This window comes from Lonchura striata, chromosome 17, assembly GCF_046129695.1.
Source record: "Lonchura striata isolate bLonStr1 chromosome 17, bLonStr1.mat, whole genome shotgun sequence".
NCBI lineage: Eukaryota > Metazoa > Chordata > Aves > Passeriformes > Estrildidae > Lonchura > Lonchura striata.
In genome coordinates, this window is record NC_134619.1 from 14,044,476 (window position 1) to 14,063,064 (window position 18,589).

The following is an 18,589-nucleotide window of genomic DNA, read 5'->3' on the forward strand; positions in this document are numbered from 1 at the left end:
GGCATGGGCCTGGCCAGCAGCTGGGCAGCCCCATCACTCGGTGGGAGGAGGACACGGCTGCCCTGCGGAGCTGGGACCAGCCCCTCAGCCCCGGGCCGACCGACGCAGGCAGTGCCCAGGTAGGGATCTTGTTTTGAGGAGGGGCTTTTGCCCAGTCCCTCCTGCTCTGATCCTCCTGGGACCACTGGCCAGGGGCTCGGCCTGCACCACCAGACGTGGAGTGGGCAAGGAGCAGCCAACAGCAACAACTGGCATGGCAGAAGGGGCACAGGGGGACACTGGGATGTGACCAACATCCCCAGTACCTGGGGCAGGCCTTGTGCTCAGTTCACCAGCAGTTCACCACTGGAACCAAGACCCCGGGCACCCGGTCCCAAAAACATGATGCCTGGTGCCCCCACAAGCCGACAGGTCACAGATGCTTGGGCTCACCCTGTGCCCAGGTGTCCAATGTCAGCCCCAAAGATCAGGACACGGGGCTCAGGCACCTCACGGGAGGATGGGGTCATTGTATCCCACTCCCTCCTTAGCACAGGAGAGGCGATGGAGATGTCACCTCTGGAGCCTGTGTGTGGGGAATGTCCTTTTCCAAGGCCACATGTCCCCTTGTCACACCTGGGGACAGAGAGAGCCCACTCCCTCTGTGTGCCAGGGTGAGGAACAGCAAGGATCTGCTTTGCCAGTGCCTGGGGGACATGGGAGCCCTGCCCTGCTGCAGAGGGGGCTGCTGCCAGGCAGAAATGCCCAGTGGGTGCCAGAGGTGCAGGGACATGAGGGAGTGGGATGGGGACAAACAGGACACCCCAGCCTCCAAGGCTATTCACCTCTCCTGCCCCATTTGAAAGGTCTGGGTATTATGGGGATTCATCAGCAACTACTGGAGGCCCATGTGATGTTTCCAGGCCCTAGAAACATCCATACCCACATGTTGTAGCTGGTGATTGCCTAGCTCCAGGTCCAGCCCTGTGTCATCAGGTTAGGGGTCTCTTGGATCAGTCCCTAGGATGACACAGGTCCATCCTTAGAGCACAGTCTCCAAGGAGGGAGGCTGTGCTCCCCATCCCTGTCCCCATGGGCCCCATATGCAGCTGAGAGCACAAGGAAAGAGACTGAGAAGCTCCTTGGAGTGGGAGATGCCCAAGGCAGGAGTGAGCAGGAGCTGTGGATCTGCAGACAGCACTGAAGGGATGGGCAGTGTGGTGGCTCAGAGGGGACAGTCACCATGAACCTGATGCATCATCCAGACCAGCCTCCCCAAGCCCACCTACAGTCAGACCACCCCAGATCTTCCTGAATTCATCTTACAGAGTGGGTGGCCTGTTCAGTGCCAGCCACTCCACAACGCCGAGTGCCTCACACCAGCCACCGAGCTGCCATGGAGCAGGAACACAGACCAGGTCCTTCCCAGAGGGTGCCCTGCCAGAGGGACAGCCCAGCTCCAGCTTGCTTTCTCGAGGACATGGCTGAGCCCGTGGCTGAGCCCGTGGGACAGCACAAGGGACACGGCCGCCGAGGGAGCAGCGCTGTGCCCGCAGCAGTGCAGCCTGTGCATGGCCCGTGCAGCCCTGCAGGGCTCAGCAGGGCGGGTGTTCCTGTGCTGCATGTCTGTGTGTGCGGGGCTGGGCTGCATGGCAGAGCTGGCACTTGTGTGATGGAAACCCTGTTTGCTCCTCGAGTCTCTTCCCCGACCTGTCCCGAGTGGAGGGAGCGCTACAGCTCCTGCCAGAGCCCAGCAGTGGAACTTTCCCCTTCTTCCTACTCCCCACTCTGCTAGGGCTCCAGGGACTGGGGGATGCCCCCAGGGAAACCTCCCCTGTGGCCCCTTCCTTTTCCCCTCCACGCTCAGCTCAGGGCAGGAGAGCAGCAGAGCCAGACTGTGCTGCTGGTTGGTGACTGTGCAGCACCTGGTGACAGTGCAGTGTGGTGGCAGCACCTGGTGACAGTGCAGTGTGGTGGCAGCAGTGGAGCCCAACTCCAGGGGTGGACACACGCCTGGATCCCACATCCCTGCAGTACATGGCACCACATGGACCTTGACTGGGCACAAGGAAGGACCCATATTCTGCAGCCCTCAAGTCCCCATAAAGTCTCCAGACCTGGGCATTCTCTTACTCCCTCCATGGCACCCAAAGCATGACGGGCAGAGCCAAGGCCAGGGGGAGCAGGAGGAAGGCCAGCAGAGCCCCACCACCTGTGAGGAGCTGCTCTGTGCCTGGCCTGGGTGCCTTCATGTCCACTTGGGCATGACACACAGTCTGTGCTCAGAGCCCCAGGTGTCACCTGCCAGGAGCTCTGCTGCCCAGGAGGGGCTGCCCTGGTCACTGTCAGGTCTGTCCTTGATCGCAGAAGCTGTTCTGGGCTTGTCACCCCTATCGCAGACCTGCGGACTGTGGGACAGGCTCTTCACACCCTCCTGCAGAGAAGCATCCCAGAGGACCCCAAACAGCGCCCAAAGGACCTGCACTGCTTTTACAGGGCCCTGGGGGCCCCTGCTTGTCTTTGCATATGTGACATGTAGGAAACACTTCTCCTGCTCTCTGTCCCACGGGAGTGAGAGCTGTGGCAATCCCAGTGGACCCTGTGCAGGCAGAGGTGGGACATGCTCTGAAGTGGGGCAGTGGATTCAGGGGTCTCCTCCCAAGCACCTTCTTTCCCTTGCCTGCTGAGCTGGAATGGAGAGCACCTTGAGAGCAGCTTTGTGTCCTGCTGCCTTGCCAAGGCACAAAGCAGAGGAGAGGCAGGGAAAGCAGGATTAAGGCAGCTTGGTGAGAGCCAGATGCTGTTGTGATGCCCCAGAGACGCTGTTCCTGGGAGAGGGACAGGTCCCAGAGCAGCAGGCAGTGCTAGGGCTGCACCAGCAGAGAGACACGCCCTGGAATTCTCTTTGTGCTTCTGTGCCCAGTGAGCCCGAGGCCAGGGGGCAAATGCAGCAGCCATGGAAGAACTAAGCAGCCCCCAGCCCATGCCCTCAAGCAGTGGCAGCAGAGCAGCTGCAGGATCCTGAGGTCTGAAAGCCCCCACTGTCCTGGGCTGGGCTCAGCACCCCTCACTGCCTCACACCATACAGTACTGGCCCTGCACAGGGACAGCCAAGCATTCCCTGTCCTGCAGCCCCTGTCCTGCATAGCACATTTGGCTGCTGACTGGCCCTGCCCTCCTCAGCCAACCTGGACTTCCCTATCTTTCTCCTGACTTGCCCCACACCCCATGCAGCTCATCCTGGTCAGTCCTGGGCACTTTGGTTCTGCCTCTGGTCCCCCCCACAAACCCTTCACAGGATGGGCAGGCAGGGTGGTGGCTTACTGTGGCTGCTCAGTGCTTCAGGCCTCCTGTGGGACCATCAGTTCACGCCTGTCTAGTGAGGGAACAAAAGACTGTGTCTGCCTTAAATTAACTGTGGAGTTGTCATCTTGGTGGGGTTAGAACTGCTTTCCATACCCAAGGTGCTGCTCATCTCTCTGCAGAGGGGCAAGCACAAGGTCTGTGTGTCCAAGCTGCTCTAGAGGGATTGGTGAGAGCCTGACTTGGTTTCAGAAAGTAATTTCAGGCACTCAGAGTCACATTCAACTCAAAACCTTGAAGAGCCCATGAAGGTCCGGGCTCTGAGCCCCAAGCCATGCTCCACAGCAGCTCTTTTATGTTCAGTGATGTGGTCAGTGTGGTGAACACCCAGGTCCAGCCCTGCCCCAGTGCCCCACACAGGCCCAGTGACACCGTCCCCTCCTCCTGCCGTTGCGCCTGGCATCATGCAGTTTGTCCTGGCTGTGTGAGCATGTGTGGGATGGAGGTGTACAGCGACAGGGAAATGGCTGTGATGTGCTAAAACAGAAGCCACCAAAGCAAGGGCTGCCTGGCATGAAATGGTTAAGGGAGGGTGGTGAAAGAATTGTGTTGCTTATTCCCACTACACTACAGCAGAATTACAACAATCTCCACAGTTCCCCATGATCCTGCTGGTCCCAGGATCGTGGGCATGTGCTCTCCCTCACATCTGCTCATGCTCCCGTTCCTCCTGCAGGTGCCTCACGGGGAGTGGAACAACACGCTGTCCCGGGACAAGGACAGCGAGATCCCGTGCCGGCGCATGCGGAGCGGGAGTTACATCAAAGCCATGGGGGATGATGATAGCGAGGACTCAGAAACCAGCCCCAAACCATCCCCGAAAACTGCAGCTCGGAGGCAGAGTTACCTCAAGGCCACCCAACAGTCCCTGAGTGAGCAGAGCACCACACAAAGGTAACGCTGGAGCTCCTCTGGGAGCTCTGCACAGGTCCTCAGGACCACTGCTGGAGCAGTCCTTGGGTTGCAGCAGCCCACAGAGTGTGGCATAAGAGCTCAGCAGGGTTCCTACACCCCAGATCTAACAGAGAGATGAGGAGACAAGCAGAACAGAAGATGTGGTACCCCATCTTGGTGATTCCCAGTAGCCCTAGTGTTAGGAGCTGCTTCAGGTCCCTGTCTCCTCAGCCATGGGGAGAGCACTCCTCTGATGGAGCTGTGCATCTTCTGCTCTGGGGGATTGAGAGATCACAACCCCAAAAGGCCCCTTGGCCATGGAAGCTGCTCATGCAGCATGGCTGAGGACACTCTGCCTGCTGGGGCTGTGCCTGGAGCTGCTCTGCTCCAGAGGTATCCAGGTGTTCCCCCTCTGGAACAGAAAGGTGGCACACTGGGCTGGCAGATATCCTGAAGAGTTGAGAGGTCTGGCACCAGGTATTGAGGGAGGAAGACCCACAGTGGTTTGAGCCAGACAGACAAAGCCAGGGGAGCAGAGCAGGAGCTTTGCTGGGCCAGAGGCTGGTCTTGAAGGAGGGGCTCTGCATGACCCAGGCACTGATGCTGTGCAGTGTCCTCAGCACCTGCTCAGCATCCAGGGACAAGGCACCTGGGGGCTGTCAGTGCTCTGGGCACAGCCTGGGCAGTTGTAGGTAGTACAGAGGGGCAGGGAGAAGAAGGAGCCGCTGGGGGTGAATTGCTGAGGCTCAGCAGGCAGAGGGAAGCGGGGTGCCGGCAGTGTGGGGATACCTCACAGAGCCTTTCCACTGAGACCAGGTGCTGCATTCTGCTGGGAGATGGTGACAAAATCACCTGTGGGGAGCCCTGGAAATGCCTGCTCTGGATCCATCCCTGTTCCGAGCCTTCACTTTCACCTCAGGGGAGCAGGGTGGGGTCCTGGAGTCTCTGGTGAAAAATACCTATATAGAGAGGCTGGGGCTCTTTCTGCCTGTCCAGCATGTCCGTGGGGATGTGTCCTGCCCGGAGCGCTGGGCTCAGCCAGAGCCCCAGTGCTGAGGAAGACTGGGGAGCGTGGCGGGTCAGGACAGCAGGGACGGGGCTGTGAGCGCTCCAGGCGGGGCTCGGCCCTGCCGGAGCTCTGCGGGACCCCGGAGCCGGGCATGGAGCTGGAACTGCACATAGAGCCGGGAATGTAGCCGGGATTGCGGCTGGAGCCGGCGGTGGAGCCCAGGGAGCAGGGAATAAAACCGGGGACAAAGCAGAAGCCTGGCCGGAGCCGGGAATAACAAATAGCGGGGATGAGGCCGGAGCCGGGGTGACACACCGGGGATGAGGCTGGGACCGGTGACACACCGGGAGGAGGCCAGAGCCGGGGGTGACACACACCGGGGATGAGGTGACACACCGGGATGAGGTCGGGACCGGTGACACACCGGGAGGCGGCCGGGGCCCGGGTGGCACACACCGGGACCGGTGACACACACCGGGACCGGTGGCACACACCGGGAGGAGGCCGGGACCGGTGGCACACACCGGGACCGGTGACACACACCGGGACCGGTGGCACACACCGGGAGGAGGCCGGGGCCGGGGTGGCACACACCGGGACCGGTGGCACTCACCGGGACCGGTGACACGCCGGGAGGCGGCCGGAGCGCGGCCGCAGCCGGGAGCGGAGCGCGGCCGCCCCCTGCTGCCCGGCCCTCGCCGCCCGGCCAGCCCCGAGCCGCAGCAGCCGAGGGAGCCCGGGCTGGGGCCGGCACCGGGGCTGCAGGGCCGGCTGGAGCCGGGGCAAGGCGCAGGGCCGTCCCTCCGCGAGGGTCCCTGCCCCCCAAGGGCTGCTGGCCGCTCCGTGACTCGGTTTCCCCGCGGGCAGGCGGGGTGAAGGCCGGTGGGGTGGCACAGGGGCGCTGCCCGCCTCAGGACGCGGCTGGCTCGGGGTGTGAGCTCACGGGCAGAGCCCTCAGCATGAGGGAAATCCGGCAGAGAGCAGAGAGCCCAGGCTAGGGGTGTGACATGGCCCTTGCTCCCCAAGACCAGGGGGTGTCTCCTCCATCTCCCCTGGCAGGAGGGACAATTCCCAGCTCCCATCCCAGCCCGGGATGGACACTTCAGAGTCCCTGTGGGATGCTCACATGCTGCACAGGGCCTGCCGCGCCCTCAGCTCTGCTGTGTCCAGGCAGGTGGCATTCAGAACTCCGTACCCACAGCCCTGGTAGACGTGGGTTCTTCTGTCCAAGTATAAATATACATATCTTGCAGTTCTTTCCAATTGCAAAGCCCACACCTTGCCTCTCCCCCCTTTTCCAGCAATCCAGGCAGTGCTGTGACTGGAGGCTGGCACAGATCCCACATGCTCCCTGGGGCTCTGCTGGACTAACTTGGCATCTGCAGTATATTCCTGGGGCCAGCAGGACCCGAAATCTTGCACTCCTTCCACTGCACTCCACAACACTTTCCCTATGTGCCATGCCCAGCCAGGGGCTGGCAGGGTGAGGAAGAGCTGCCTTCTCCAGGAGCCGAGCAGTGGGCACCGTGCCCAGCATCACCTCAGTGCTGCCACACGTGTGCCTGTGCCTGTACCTGGCAGAGGGGCCATGGGCAGGGGGGTCTGGCCATAGGCAGGGAGTTCTGGCTCTGCTCCAGCACTGCCCCAGAGCTGCCCCTGCCATGGGGACACCCTCACATCCTCTCTCTGCTGGCAGGAGCCTGGACCGCCTGGACTCTGTCGAGATCCTCCTACCTCCGAAGTTTCCCACCTGGGAGGAAGAATACAACCAGATCTCTGACAGTGCCAACGAGTCCAGCTGCATCAACCAGGTGAGGTGCTGAAATGCTGACCTACTGTGCTGGCACAGGCAGCAAGGGAGGAGGCCAGCTCAGGGGGGAAGGAGCATCTTCTTCCCTCTTCAAAGCAAGGCACTGGCTGTGCTCCAGGAACTGCACAGGCTGTTCCCTGGCAGCTTTACCAGTGTCATAGCCAGCTCTTTAATCAGGATTCATATTAGACGTCCTTCCTGCAGTTTTACCTCCTCTCACACTGCTGGTGCAGCCAAAATCCCTCTGCCACAGGTGTGGCAACCCTGAGGATGCCCCACAGTGCTGGGGGAAGCTCAGGGCTGCCCTGTGTGCAGGGTCTCTCTGTGCCACCCCCCAGAACCATCTGCAAGGCTGTTCAACCTTGCTGCAAACCCCTCATGCCCACTGCGCTGGTCCAGAGCCAGGGCCAACCTCTCCTGCTGGTGTCCAGCCTGGGACCCTGCAGGGCTACCAGAGACAGTCACCCTGCTCAGCTCAGGACCTCACCCCTCATGTAGCAGGCTGGACCCAGGAACAAGGAGCCCATAGCTGGGGAGGCTGTCCTGCCAGCCAGCTGGTGGTGTCTTTTTTAGATATTCCTGGGCACCATGGCAAAGCCAAGGATGCCTGTGAAATGCTGGCAAAACCCTTGCCACAAGGTGGGCTCATGCCCCACCTGCAACATTTGGGATGCAGTTGATGCAAAATGGGTCAAACATCCCACACTATGGTTGTGGGATTGCTCTGGAGCTCCCTGGGGCTGGGATTGGTCTGGAGCTGCCTCCCAGGCTGGGAGATACCTGGTGCCAGGACAAGCCTTTGCAGGGGTCCCATGTGCTCATCTCAGCCCTTTCACCGCAGGGCAGCAATGGCCCCACAGCCTTGCCCAGCAAGCCCTGTCACCCCAGGTCTCTGTCCCATCTGATCCTGTGTGTCTGCATGGGGAGCACCCCCACAGCTGCTCTGTGTGTGCAGGGGGCCCAGAGCAGTGGGGTGGGCACCAGAAGCCCTGTGGGAGGGGGGGAAAGGGCATGCCTTGCCTGTGTTTCCATCCAGGAGTGGGGATCTCTGAGCCCCTTGGCTGGGGGGTCTCCTGCTGTCCCAGAGCAGTTGGAGCTCTTGCAGGGGAGCTGGGGGGAGCAGGGGCATTGCTGGGCATTCCTGTTCCCTGTGGCCAGTCCTGTCCCTTGTGCAGCAGCGGCAGCAGCAATGTGCTGGGTGTCTCAGTGCACAGCAGGGTCAGGACCGCCATGTCCTTGTCCTTCATGTGTCAGTCTGTGCTGAAGTCTCTGCAGGAGACCCTGGCTCTGTGCTCTATCCATGTCGAGAGCTGCTTCCAGGAGCTGAGTGCAGCACCCCCACAAAGACATCAGGAGGGTCTTGGAGCTGTAGGGTCTGAGCAGCCCATGATCTGCCAGGAGCTTCACAGGCAACCAGCCCAGAGCCAGGCTGGTGGCACTGGGGACACAGCGACTGCCACAGCACCCACTCACACAGAGGGGCTGCTGCCATCACGTGCACTCTGCCAGTGTCCCCTCAAAACCAGAGAGCTCAGCTGCAGCTGGTTGGGATTGAGAGGCCTCCCACAAACTGCATGTATGTGATCCAGGATGGAGCTGGTTCATCCACCAGTGCGTGCTGGTCTCATCCATCCCAGGAGGCAGTTCCTGCCTTGCCCTCACTTCAGTGTGACCTCCACCACTTTCATTGTGTGTCCAGCCAGACACACAGTGTCTTCCCACATGGAAACACTTCCAGCTCTGACAGACAAGTCCCCTCTACTCGGTTTTGTCCCCACCCAGCTCCACCCTGCAGCCCTCTGGCAGTCCAGGGATCACCAGGTGCATGTGTCAGCACCCCCTGTCACACCGAGGGGGACAGAGCTGGTGACCCCAACACTGCCACACCCCACCACGTGCACCCATGTGCACACTGTGCAAGAGGGCCAGGCCCATTTCCAGTGCCGTGCCTCTTCCCTCAGGCACACTTTGAACCTGGATTCTCCCCAGAGGGTCATCCCGGGCAGCTGGTGCCAGGCAGAGCCCCAGGGGTGGAGACGAGGAGGACGAGGAGGAGGAGGTGGCAGCCATGCTCCCGGGCAGCACAGTGTCTGTCGGGGCTCTGTCAGTATGCTGAGTGTGTGCCGTGGCTTTGCTCCGCTGGGGAAGCAGAACAGCTTCTGTGTGGCTTCTTCTGGCACGGGGAGACAGCAGCGAGGTGGCCAGGCCAGCCCTGCAGGCTGCAGGACAGCTCCCCCAACACAGAGCACTCGGGCTGCCCATGGCTCTTTGGTCTGTGAGGTGCTGGCCAGTGCTGGGGGCTACCTAGAGGTGCTCAGTGGGAGCCACAGCCACCTTGTGCAGCTGCCCCAGTGTGCAGAGGGGTGTCCCAGCACGGTGTCCCCAGTGTCCCCTGTGGGTGTACACGGATATGGTGCACACAGGAGGCTGAATGCTCAGCAGCTTCTCCCATGGTTGAGGTGTCCTGTGGAGCTTTGCCGTGTCTGTGCCACTGTCTGAGGGGCCTCTGTGGCCTCGCTTGGCATCTTACAAGCTCTGCAGTTTGTACTGAAGTGTCAGCAGCAGTGGCCCCAGGGGACAGCCCCCTGCTCCCCTTGTGCTCGGTCCCTGTGCAGTAACTGTCTGTGTGAGGGGCTCCCTGTTCTTGGCCTTTAACCTTCTCCAACTCTTTCTTCCAGATCTTTGGACCCCCCTCACTTATCCCTCAGATATTTACCCATGGAGAGCAGGTATTGTCCCGCTGGCGTTTCTCTCATCCTTCCTCACAGAGCTTTCTGGGGCCAGCCTGGACACCCATGGCAGGGTGTGACACGGGCTCTGGGGTCAGCCCGTGACCAGGCCAGTGGCAGGAGGAGAAGGAAAAGAGGAAGAGAAGGAGACAGCACTCCTTACCCAGGCACTGCAAGGCAGCTGGAGAGCTTGAGTCCTGGGCCCACAGGGGCTTAGGGACTGTCAGTTTTAGGAGGAAAGCAGATTAACTTCTTGAGCCAAACCTCCTGGAGTTCAGATGCCAGTGCTGGTCAGGAAAAGTGTCCTTGTGTGCCAGGAGAAAGAAAGGGCTAGGAGAGATGGATGTGAGCAACAGGGCCAGTCTCAGCATCTCTCACCTATATTTCAGAACAGTCTGCTCTAGGCTGGGTCTGGTTTGACCTGGCTGAGCCTCTCCCAAGACCAAGTTTGCCCAGCAGCTGCCACAGCAGAGCAAGGCAGGGCTGTAGGCAGGAAGGAGGAAGGTGGGGCAATGGGAGAGCTGCCCCTGCCCTACTCACCCCTGGCCACAGCCAAGCCTTCTCCTGGCACTCACCAGGGATGGGGCAGGGGTGGATTCCAAAACCCACCCTAGGCATGTGTGAGGACATCTCCCCATGTTGGCCCCCGAGGAGCAGGCGTGCCCTGGTACACTCTCACATTGAGGCTGGGGTGTCCCAGCTGTGCTGGGGCAGGGGCCCTGGCAGAGGCTGCATTGGGATTTTGGCCACACATGCTCTCTGCAGCAGGACTGGAGGTGTTTCACAGGCACTGCACTGGTAAGTGTCCACTACTCCACAAGCTGGGACACTCGCCTCCAAGGAGGGGTCCCTCTTCCCTCTCTCAGCACAGAGCCCTGGGCACCCTGTGCCCAGCAGCACTGACCACTGACCACTGGCTGCTGACCACTGACCACTGTACCTCCCGTTCACCCTGCCGTGAGCGGGACCTCCAGGAGTGGCCAGAGGGCGATAAGCAGGACAAAAGGGAAGGGAAGGGAAAGGAAGGGCGGCCGCAGGCAGGGGCTGACTGGGGCTGCCCTGTCCCCGTGCAGGCACCCGAGCCGGAGCTGGGGGAGCAGTACGAGCCCGTCTGCGACTCCACCTACAGCGAGGCCGAGTCGGCGGCTGCGGAGGTGCTGGACCTGCCTCTGCCCAGCTACTTCCGATCCCGGAGCCACAGCTACCTCCGCGCCATCCAGGCGGGCTGCTCCCAGGAAGACGACATGGGCTCCGTCCGCTCCATCTCCCCGCCGCCCACGGGCAGCCTCAGCGGCAGCAGGACCCTGCCCACCAACAGCAGTGAGTGCAGCAGCGTGCGGGGACAGGGGACACAGCTGTCACTGCCTGGGGGTGGTCAAGCATGTGAGGCGCTGGGCTGGGGTCCCTACATCCCCAGCTGTGGTTGTCCATGACTTTGGGAGCGTGTGGGAGCTTGCTGTGTGCCCGAGAGGATGGGCAGCAGCTGGATGTGGGTGCTGGAATGGCAGATGGGCTCTGGGTGCTGGGTCAAAGGAGGTGTGACCAACAGGTCAAGGGAGAAGATCCCCCCTGCTCTACTCTGCTCTCATGAGACCCCCTCCTGCAGAGCTGACTCCAGTTCTGGGGCCCTCAACACAAGAAAGATGTGGAGCTGCTGGAGCAACTCCAAAGAATGTCATGGAGATGATGTTCCAAGAGCTGGAGCCCCTTTGCTCCGGAGAGAGGCTGAGAGAGGTGGGAATGTTCAGCCTGGAAAAGAGAAGGTCCTAGGAAGATCTTAGAGGTTAATGAGGTGCTTGCACAGGGTGTCCAGAGCAGCTGTGGGTGCCCTATCCTTGGAAGTGTCCAAGGCTACGTTGGATAGGGCTTGGATCAACCTGGTCTAGTGGAAGGTGTTCCTGCCCAGGCAGGGGTGGATGAGCTTTAAAGTCCTTTCAACCCAAACCATTCTGTGACTCTGTGATGACACATAGAGAGAACCAACATCCCTGGCTGTGGGGTACAAACAGATCGTGCACTGAATTTCAAGGCACCAACAAGCCTTCCCAAGCCCCAAAGCCCAGCATCCCTGTGCTGAGCCATGGCAGCACTTCTGTGATGCTTCAAGTCACTTGATCCGCATCACTTTGCATCATTTTCTCCTGGCCAGCCCTGGTGCTCCATGTGGGGCTTAGGTGTAGCACAAGATGTGAGGAGCTGACAGGTTCCATCCTGGGGATAATTTTGGGAACTGGTTAGCAAAGGTGATACCTTCGTGTTCCTGAACATGGTGGTACCTGTTCATGGTGCAAGGCAGATGCCAAAGCAGGCAGGAGGAATGCAGAACCTCCCCAGGACTGTCTGTGGAGGCAGCACATCCCATCCCCATGGGGCCAGGGTCAGGCCCAGCAGGACGGTGCCTCTCAGCACCAGCTCTGGCACCAAGGCGGGTTCAGAGCAGCCTCAGCTCATCTGTTGTGGGCAAAGCTGCTACAGCACTGGTACGGGACGGGACGGGACGGGACGGGACGGGACGGGACGGGACGGGACGGGATGGGATGGGATGGGATGGGATGGGATGGGATGGGTTGTCAGTGGGAGACAGTACATCCCAGCTCTGGGTAGAGTGGGGAATGGGGAGGAGAAACTGTAGCCTTCCTGCCTGGCTGCAGGCCTTCCTCCCCAGGGATATGGGCATGGAACATCTCCCTTCAGTGGTCTGAGTTGCAGAGCTCTGGCCCCAGTCAAGGTCCACAGGATGAGGCAGGAACTGGAGGACATCCCTGGGAGGGATGGGCTGTTTGCTCAGCCCTGTCCCTCCTTCCTGCTCCCTCTCTGTCTGTTCTGCTCCACACTACTCCCATCTGGCTCCCCCTGTCCCACAGCCCTCTCCTTGCTGGCTCAGTGCTGCTGAGCTTAGTGCTGCCACAGGTCCAGGCTGACAGCGGGCAGCAGCAGCAGGCACAGCACAGAGGGGGCTTCCAAAATGCCTGGGTACCACCTCTCTCTGACATAACCCAGCACAGTTCTGCTGGTTCCCAGAGCACACCTCAGCCCTTCACACTGGCTTCTGGGCCTTGGGGAGGGAAAGAGTTTTGCTGGAGGATTGAGGAGCAGAGAGGAGCATCTGTGGTTGTGCATGCACAGGATGTGGGAGGCAGGAGACACATCTGGACAGCACTCACACCTCTAATCAGCCATCTGGGCTCAGTTCCCTTGCAAATCATGGAATTATTTTGATTGGAAAAGCCCTCTAGGATCATTGAGTCCTACCATTAACCCAGCACTGCCAAGCCCACCACTAACCCATGGCCCCAAGTGCCATATCCACAAGTTTTTTGAACACTTCCCATAGATGGTGACTCCACCACTGCCCTAGGCAACCTGTGATAGTGCCTGAGAACCTTTTATATGAAGAGTTTTCCCTAATATCCAATCTAAACCCTTCCTAGTGCATCTTGAGGCCATTTCCTCTCATCCTGCCACTTATTACCTGAGAGAAGAGCCTGATCCCCACCTGGCTGCACCCTCCTCTCAGGGAGTTGTAGAGAGTGAGGTCCCCCCTGAACCTCCTTTATTGCAGGCTGAGCCCCTCAGCTTCCTCCTGGTGTTCCAGCCTCTTCCCCAGCTCAGTTTCTTTCCCTGGACATGCTCCAGCTCCTCAATGCCTTTCTTGTCACAAGGGGCCCAAATGGACACAGCACTTGAGGTGTCTCACCAGTGCCCAGCACGGGGCACAGTCACTGCCCTGGTCCTGCTGCCACACCATGGCTGGCACAGGCCAGGTGTCATTGGCCTCTTGCCCACCTGGGCTCATGTTCAGCTGCTGTCAACCAGCACCCCCAGGGCCTTTTCTGTGCATCCCTGAGGCTCTAAGTGGCTGGTGATGTAGGAGAGGGGCCTCCTGAGCAGCAGGTGGCAGCTTGGTGGCATCAGCCTGGACACATGGGAGAAGTGGGCGCACTGTCACCTGCAGGTGTAATGGTCACTCACAGCTTCTGCACCACACAGGGCTCTGGCATGACACCATTAAGAGCCCTGACCCAAACACATCCCAGGGACATTTTTCTTCATCCAGAATCCATGCACCAGCCCAGAGGAATGGGGACTACGACGCTCTTGTCTGTGTAGGGACACATCCTAGAGAGGCATCAGCAGCAGCAGTTCTGGGGCCAACATAGGCTTGTTGTTCCTTGAAGGCCATGTGGGGGTTGTATGCTGAAGCAGAGGGACTCGGGCACTGTCAGAGGGCAGGAGGAGGGGCAACGAGCTCCATGCGGGGTGTGTGGGGAGCACGGGGGAGCGCCCTGACAGCTGTCACAGCCCTGCCACGCCGGTTCCTCCTACTAATGCCTGTGTCACTGGCACGTTACAAGGCAATTAGCTCCCATTTGACAGCCATCGAGACAGATGATGAGCTGCCCTTGATCAGCCTTAAACAAAGCCTTGTGCCTTGCACAGCCGGAGACTCAAAAGCCCCAGTGGAACCTATTCCTCTAATTGCCAGGCGTGCAGTGACAGCTCCCAGCACCACAAAGGGCTCCCTAGCCCCGGCTCCTGCTTATTAGAGGCAGCTCTGGGAATTACTTGTTTAATAGACTGCTTGCAATGCAGAGCAGAGTACTTACTGTCCAGGGGAAACAAGAAAGCAGAGGTGAGCAAGCAAATACAGCAGGGAAAGCTCACACCAAGCCAGTTCTACTTGAGCTCTTCCCATTCCTCTTTGTGCCATTTGGTAACATGACCCTTGCTGAGAGCATCCTGCCCTGGGATTCAGCAGCCTGTTCCCAAAAAGCTCAGGTGTCCAGCTTCTTATCCTGTGTCCAAATCTCTTGCAGGGAGGCCAGGGCTGCACGCTTTGTGCCCTCCATATACCAGAACTTTTCCAAGCCCAGGCTGAGCAGGAGAGCACTAACTGGGAGAGATGCTCCCAAAGGTCAGGAGAGAACTGTCCTCTGTGTCCCACCTGCTTCCTGTCTTCTTTCTATTGCTTTTGTTTCCCTGTTTATGACTAAATTAGAGAGCTGGCTTCTGGGCCCATGGCTGTGCTGGGGGAAGGCACAAAGTCCCCTGGCACTGATGCTCTTGCAGAGACTGCAGGGCTGTGCTTAGGAGGAAGGACAAAGTGCCTGCACCACCAAGGACTGGCTCACTGTGGGACGAGTTTCCACGGCTTCTGGGAAAGTCGTGTATGTTCCTCCTCCTTCTCCTCCTCTGTGTGCCGTGATCCCAGTCTCTGTGTAGGCAGGCGATTTCTGTTGCACTCCTCTTGGCTGTCATGGCCTTGTCTCCTGTGTGGGGAAACAGCAGTGATGGGAAGGCACAGGGAGCTCACACCAGGCCAGGAGCCATTGCTCAGCCGGGGGTGAAGCACCACTGCAGCCCCTCACTAATCCCATCGGCCTGAGCTGACCCCACACGGCCTTTGGGAGGGACTGCTATCATTCCCTTCAGATTTTCTCCTTCTTTTTGACCTAGATTTCACGTTCCAGAAATAGCTTTCTCTGACATACAAGCAGGAAAAGGATTAGAGGGAGACTGTGTGTGTATGTGTGTGTGTGTGCCAGGGAAAGATTTCTATTGCATGCTCCATCAGTGTTTGCAGAGGAAAAAAGGGCACGTACACACGTTCTGTGATGTATTCACGTGTCTATGGGACAAAAAGGAATTCATGACAGCTGTTTCTGTCCATATTTGCCAATTCATTTTTCACCTCTGATCTTTCCCTTGTTATTATGGAAACTCCACCACCGCCCTGTGCCCAGCCAGCACTCCCTTTTCCCCTGGAAGCCATGCCATGGCCACAGCCCTGCTCTCTGCTCCACCCCCAAACCCAAAACATCCCTGTCTTTATGTGCCTGGAGCTCTTTGCTGCCAGGTTTCAGCACTCCCATGGGCAGCACCTGGGCTGTGAGCTCGCTGCCTACTGCAGGCACATGGCTGGCACACAGAACCAGCTGCAATGGGTTTGAGCCCACAGAAATGCCCAGGTCCCCGGGAAGGGGGGAGCTGCAGCCACACTGTGGTATGCTGTGCTGGCACAGACATGGGAGGTGAGCACAGCTCCAAGGTCCTGGCCCTTCTCCCAGCAGGGACCATCTACAAAGAAGTAGAAACAAAGGCAGCTGCCAGCATTTCCCTTTGCTGACATGGTCAGAAAGACAAGTCCTTGTTGTTGCTTGCTTCTATCAGCTTTGATAGCAGGAAAGGGAGTTGGTGCTCTCCTTGTGGGAGAGGAGAAGCCAAAACACCAAGAGGTGCCTCAGCTCACTCAGAGCCTCTGGGAGGGTGGCACTGGGAGTCCGTGCACAGTGCTGTGCTCTGCCCGTGAAGAGAGCTGGCTGGAGGGCAGTGTGCCAGGTACACAGACTCCTGAGGTCTCTCCTCAGGCCAAGGGCCTGGTGGCATCCCCACGTGCTGGCCGTCCTTGTGACCCAGGTGAGCACAGAGCTGCCCTGACACCAGACAGTCACAGGTGCCCCTTTGTGTCCTCTCTGTTGGTGATGCTCAGTCCCTCTGCGGCTCCCCATGGCCACAGGGCTTGTACCATCACTGGGAAAGTCCCCGCAGCAACCAAGGACAGTCTTAGCTGAGACAGACACACATGTGCCAGGAGAGCTGGGCTGGGTGGGGTTGAGTGAGACTCTGAAAACAGCCTGGAGCATTTTCAGGATGTCAGACAGTGCAGGCAAATGAGGGTTTCTCTGTGTATGTCTTGGTTTGGGTTGCTTTTCTTCTCCTTTGTGCTTTCCCATTATCTTTTCCATCTACTGAGCGCATCACCTGGGTATTTCTGAGCGTTCAGGAAGAGACTGGCAGTTCAGAGCTACCTGGGAGACCCTGAACTGAAAACAAGTTTCCTTTTTTCCTTGGTAGGCAGCGGAGTGGGGAGGCTCTAGGCTGAGGGTCCCAAGGCTCAGGGCTGACTCTGTGACCAATTTCTCCTTCAGCCCCATTGTGCTGCTGCTTCCAAGAGCGGAAGCAGCAGATCCGCAGCGATTCTTTCGCTGAATGCTGAGGGCGGCGGCGGCTCGGTGCTGCCTGCGGAGCCGGCAGCACTTGAGCTCAGCGCGTTGTTTCCCACGGCGCTTTGATCGCTCCTTGCTGCAGACCAGCCCTTCTCCGAGTGCTGGGAGCCCGGCGAGCCATCAATAAATCCCAGCATCAAGGAGTGATGGTAGCAGCGAGGGGCCGGGGCAGCACACGTTCTGCTGGCAGGGGCCACGCGGCAGCACCGGGGCTCGCACGGCCACGGCCCTGCCCAGGGCCCAGCACCACCAGTGCCCGCGCCGCGCTGGGCTGGTGGGCACCCGCTGCCCGTCTCGGTCAGGCGCCACACAGAGCGACTCCGGCCTCGCAGAGCTGACCTCAGCCCCGGTCCAGGGGAGCCTTGTGCTCATCAGCTCCGTCTGTCAGTGGAGGATCTGAGGGATAGAGCTGGATGTTCCTGCAGCACCCGGCGTGGCTGTGCCCAGGGCGCAGACCCTGGGGTGGCTCTGCCCAGCAGGTTCTTCCCGCAGCCCGCACTGCCAGCTCTGCTCCCCTCCACACCTCTATCCTCCATTAGCCCTGCGCTGGCAGCCCTAGGGGAGGCACAAAACACAGCCCAAACACACCGCCTGCACCCGCTGAGCCTCCGCTCCCTCTCCCCATGCCCAGCGGGGCAGAACTCCAACAGCAAATCTGGGACCAGGGGAAAACACCCACAAGAGAAACCTCCTCGTCCCACTTGTTCCTTTTCCATGTATTTCCCTCTGCACCGGAGGGTTCCTCTCGGCATGGAAGCAGCGCTGCGCCCCTGCACCCGCCGCCCACGGGGGTCCTACCGCGCTCGCTCGGGGGCTGGAGCGGCTGGAGCGAGCGGGGAGAAACGGGAGGGCTCTTTCAGTCAAACTGGCGTTTGCGCGCGGCTGGGGAAGGTGTCGCGCTGCCGCGACAAGGAGACAAAGCTCCCGCGTGGGGTGGGAGCGGCGCCCGCTTTGTTCAGCAGCGCTTGGCTCCCCCGCGGCAGCGGCGCTGAGGCAGCGGCCGCCGCCGCCCGCGTCCCCTCTCGGTAGCGCCGGGGGTCCCGAGGGTCCCGCCGCGTGTCCGGCGGGGCGGAGGGACCCGCGGGGCCGTGGGAGCGCGGCGGGGCGGGCTCGGGGCGGTGCCGGTGCCGGCGCGGGGCGGTCCCGGGGCGGCCCCGGGGCGGGGCGGCTGTTTAATGCGCGGCCCCGCCCGGGCGCGCGGCCGGAGCGGCGGGCGGGCGCGGTGAGTGCGGCGGCGGCTCCGCGCGTCTCCTCCCTTCTCCAGCGGCGGCCCCGGAGCAGCCGGAGCGGCCCCGGACCGCGAGCGGCCTCGCCGGCGGCTCGTCCTCCTCTTCCTCCCCTCCGCGGGACCCAGGCCGGGCCGAGCGCCCTCGCCCCGCGCCCCCCCCCGTCTCTCCGGTCCCCTCCGCCCCTCTTTGTGTCTCCCATGGCTTTGTGTCTGGAGCTCCTCAGGCAATGTGAGTGACCGCGCGAGCGGGGGGCCGAGCCGGGCCCTGCATGGCTGCGGGCGGGGTGCCGCCTCCTCCCTCCTTCCTTCCCTCGCTGCTGCCGCTGCTCGCCGCTTTTCGGGCCCGCCGCCCCTTCCGCTTCCCACGCGCGTCCCGGGCCTCCGTGGGAGCGCCGGGGCCGCCCCGCTCGGCTCCGGGCTGGGCTGGGCTGTGGGAGCCGCTCCATCCTCTCCCCGCATGCCGCCTCGCCGCGGGGAGCCGGGCCCGGGCGGGGGTGGGCGCTGCCCGGTGCCAGCCCCGCTGTGTCCGTCCCCGGGGACCGCGCGGGTCAGGCCGGTGCCCGGCCCGGT

General features: G+C 60.7%; 1 protein-coding gene across 9 annotated transcripts in view; it reads left to right on the top strand.

The window, feature by feature from the left end:
• DLGAP4 (DLG associated protein 4) overlaps nt 1-18,589 on the top strand; it is a 146,444-nt gene that overhangs the window by 88,990 nt on the left and 38,865 nt on the right. For 6 of the 9 annotated variants that reach the window (XM_021536609.2, XM_021536615.3, XM_077787048.1 and 3 more), the window contains 4 exons: nt 4,019-4,236; nt 6,942-7,056; nt 9,734-9,784; nt 10,858-11,104. In XM_021536609.2, coding sequence (XP_021392284.1) covers nt 4,019-4,236; nt 6,942-7,056; nt 9,734-9,784; nt 10,858-11,104 — 631 coding nt within the window. Of the gene's footprint in view, nt 1-4,018; nt 4,237-6,941; nt 7,057-9,733; nt 9,785-10,857; nt 11,105-18,134; nt 18,249-18,589 lie in introns of those variants that run through there. The other 3 variants (XM_021536610.2, XM_021536613.2, XM_021536617.2) reach the window with 2 other exon arrangements.